The following is a 3,935-nucleotide window of genomic DNA, read 5'->3' on the forward strand; positions in this document are numbered from 1 at the left end:
TCTTGACTAAAAAATCTTTTCTGTTTGAAAACTCGTATTTTTTATTTAAATTCAACTGTTTTGTATTTAAGATCAAAAATGTTTTTTGGTTGAAATATCAACTACCAGTTTTTTCCGTTGAAAATTCTTTTTCTTGGTTGAATAATACCTTATTTTGTGGAAAATGGATCTTTTTAAAATTAATATTCAAGTACTTCGGTAAAATTTGAACATCTTTGTTAAAAATTCAACGAGATTCTTAAAAATCTAATTATTTTGTTGATTTTATAGGTTGAAAATTCAACTATTTAATTAAAAAATCATCTCTTTCGTTGATAATTCATCCCTTTTGTTTAAAAGTTCAGCTAATTTTTATGTTTCGAAGTTCAACTTTCTGGTTTTAAAATCATCTTTCTAGATTAAAAGTCAACTTTTTTCTGAAACGTTCGATTTTTCAACTTGAAAACTCAAATTTTTCTATGAAAATTTATCTCTTTTGGTTTTATTTAAAAGAATTGATACTCCTATTTATGAAAAAAATCACATATCATAAAGAAGGGGAGAGGCCAAAAAAAAGTTTCCAAAGTAGCGTGACGTAGTTTTTGAACCATCATAAATAAACTTCTATCCCAAATGTTGAATGTCTCCTTAAAACTATAAAATATTGACTCCTTACGAAATTAATTTTTTCAAATCGCTTTTCGCGAACTGAAGTCTTTCACAAAAAAAAATCTTCCTCCTCACATCGACGAAAAATAAATTGAAATTGATATTATAAATTCAGAATTCTATCAACAACTCTCAACCGCCCAAACTAGAATCATCATCACTCAAAATAGGAGCGTAAAACTTTTCCTTGTCATACGGAATCGACATTATATTCCCTGGAAGTAATATCGGCGTAGTTTTTATCCTAAAATCGTAAGGCATAAACTCGTTACAGAAGTCATTGAAGTCTTTGCGATTAACAATGAGTCCCAATCGAGCCATTTCTTCCATCAAACTCTCAAGATCATCCACATAATTTTTGTACAAATTCTTTTTCATGATCTTGTTAAAAGCCTGTGTCAATTTTAAAACAAATTTCTCCGAACGAACCCTCTTTTTACCTTGATATTTCGGTTCTATCTTCTTCCAAATAAACTTGTACAAATGATCCGTTGCCCAGTGTTTTGGCTTTGGAAGATTCGGTGGTTTGTAAGGGAGACCATTCACGAGATAAGCTGGATCTACGAATTTAGATTGCTTCTTTTTCGATATTCCTTTGGCAATCAATACTTTCTTCTCAGGTTTTTCCTGTTCCCTGGGTCTTTTTAAGAGTTCCCTTTTAATAGGTGCAACAATGGCCTCAAGTTGCTTTTTGTGATTCGCCATTAGACTCTTATTACCTGCAGCCGCCGCAAATGGAATTCGTTGCAATTGAGATTCTACCTCCGTTTTTTCCACCCCTCTGCGTCTGAAGTAATCATCAATCATCTTCTGCTTCTGATCTCGCAAATCCTTTTCAGGATTTTTTCTTTCCAAATCCTTCCCAGTTCCTGTGTGGACCAGCAACGGATTTTCACCAACTTCAGTCTCATTACCCTCATCATCTTCCAAAATCTTTCGCAAATCACTACTGGATTGATGATTTAAAGTCTCCCTAGTTCTGTCATTATCAGACTCTTTATTGAAAAGTCTGCGAGATATTTGAGAATCTTCACGAGAAGTCGAAGCAATTTCTGATATCGCTTGTCCATGCAATCGACTAAATTTGTCCTCGAGAACTGACATCTGAGAATCTTTTGTCAAAATTGAGGATTTTTCAACACTCGGAATAGAAACATCTCGAATTGCAGATTGCGATCTTGAGATATGATAAGACGTTTTATTTTCCTTCGAGATTTCTCTAAAGCCCTTTAATTTCCTTATATCAATATCATTGACTTTTAGAATTTCGTAGTCAGTAATTACTGGCTTTGCTGTTTTCCTCTTCGATGAATTATTCTCTTCCAAAGCCTCCTTATCGCTGCTACTATCTGCGGGAATGAAACTCGTTCCGTACCGTTTATTAGAAATTGATTTTATATTTTGATTAGTGTTTTGCGAAGTATCGTTGTATTGTATTACTGATTCAATCGACCCATCTTCGGACAAACTAATCGTGTGAGATCTCTCTGAATCGATACTTCCTTCCCGTTCCCTCGGATTTTGAGTATTTGCAAAATCTCCCGATTCCTTTCTATTATCCTCAGTGGAGATTAATATTTTTGGATCCAAAACTGCGTTAGAGGCCTCTTTCTGATCAAAAGTTAATTCCCCGCTTCTCTGATTTTTTATAGATTTCGGGACGTCTATTTTTCTCGTCGATTCATACTTGGGCTGTTCTGCAAAAATGCTCAGTCGATCAGGAACTTTGACACTGTCGTCCAAGCGAGAACTTTGTCTACTATTGTCCAAATTCTGTGAACTGCTTCTAGATTTGTTGAGACTTGAATTATGGTTCTTGCTGTGATTATTTTGATCAACTATTCCTCGAGTTCCAAAGCTGATTAAATCTTTCTTCTCTTCACTATCAAATATTTCAGCAGTTTGTTCAGAACGACTAAAGGAAGTAACAGGAATCTTGTGAAATATTTTTTCTGAATTATTTTGTGAGCTTGTTTGTGAAGGTTGATGCGATTTTCTATTCTTGGAAGACAATTCGAGACTTTTTTTGCTACTCTTTGTACTTCCAAGATTCTTATACTCTACGTCGAGTTCCGAACTTGAACGAGAGAGATCTTCTCCTTCTTTCGGCTTATTTTCAAGATTCTTTGTATCTTTAAAATGTGTCAGTCTGCTACTTTGAGATTTACTTAGATTAGCTTTGTTTTGCTTCTCCTCGTGATGCTTTTCTAAAGACACAAGCTCCTGAATCGGTTCTCCTCCAGCTAGGTTACCATCGAAAGTTGAATTTTCTTTTCGATTCTCAGTTCCCTCCTTCTTACTACGATTGTGACTGGCATTCGGTTCAATATCCCCTGATATTATTTTCTGGCTAACTGAATCTGGATTAGGTCCAATTTCTCGTGTAATTTGAACTTCGGATTTCTGCGATTCATTCAAAGTTCGCGCCTGTTGACTCTTATTAATTGCGGGGGTTGAAGATTCGCTGTTTACACTTGCATCGTCAAGAAGATTGTTAAAAACGTTAGTTGCTGATTCAGACTGAGAAGCTCGAATTTTGTTAAAAAGTTTTGCTCTCGTCTTCCGCGTATTTGGATTTTTTGTTTGGATGAACGAGTCCTCGTCAGATAAGAATAAAGTGTTTGGTACAGATTTCTTCCTTTTACTGGGACCAGGATCTGAAAAAACTGTCGTTGATGATTCGTTTAGCACATTCATAAAAGCCCTGGCTCCCAGACTTTCCCTCTTTTGGGTGTCAAGGAACAGCCTTGTCTTCCTTTTTCTAGGGTCCCTCTCTGGTAGGGAATCCATTGAACCATCGTGGATAGTGATGTCTTCTGAAACACAAGTGTTTCAAATATATCATCAGATAAAGTATTAAGGGCAGGTGACACAGCTAAATACCTACTTTACTGACCTCACTTTTTCAGTTCACTGAATGTTCTTTTGAACTTTTGAACTTTTTTTGTAAATAAAATATCGAGCTGAAACTTTGGAAAATGTATTAGAGTATAATAAAGTACGTTTAAATATAGCATTTTGGTAGGAACTTCACTGAAAATTATATCATCATTTTTCTGAACCTCGACATTTTTTGAACGTTCGAACTTTTTTTTATACATAAAATATCGGTCTCAAATTTTGAGAAATGCAAGAGCCGAAAGAAAACTACGTTTAAGTACAAAGCTTAATAATAAAAGATGTACAAAAAAATTTCAACTATCAATTCCATCGGCATCAGCCGGTAACGTTGTACACGAAAATACGAACCCTGGCGGCCACTAGACGAGGCTCTAGAGGGTTCGTAT

At 35.1% G+C, this 3,935-nt stretch overlaps 1 protein-coding gene across 4 annotated transcripts in view; it reads right to left on the reverse strand.

Annotated features, from left to right (window-relative positions):
• Nucleotides 1-416: 416 nt before the first annotated feature.
• Nucleotides 417-3,935, reverse strand: part of LOC117167788 (titin homolog) — a 14,380-nt gene continuing 10,861 nt past the window's right edge. For 3 of the 4 annotated variants that reach the window (XM_033352973.1, XM_033352971.1, XM_033352975.1), the window contains exon 3: nt 417-3,464. In XM_033352973.1, the coding sequence (XP_033208864.1) occupies nt 781-3,464 (2,684 nt within the window). In that variant the 3' untranslated portion in view covers nt 417-780. The remainder of the gene's footprint in view (nt 3,465-3,935) is intronic. The other variant, XM_033352972.1, reaches the window with a different exon arrangement.

Source organism: Belonocnema kinseyi, chromosome 2 (genome assembly GCF_010883055.1).
Source record: "Belonocnema kinseyi isolate 2016_QV_RU_SX_M_011 chromosome 2, B_treatae_v1, whole genome shotgun sequence".
In the NCBI taxonomy this organism is placed as follows: Eukaryota; Metazoa; Arthropoda; class Insecta; order Hymenoptera; family Cynipidae; genus Belonocnema; species Belonocnema kinseyi.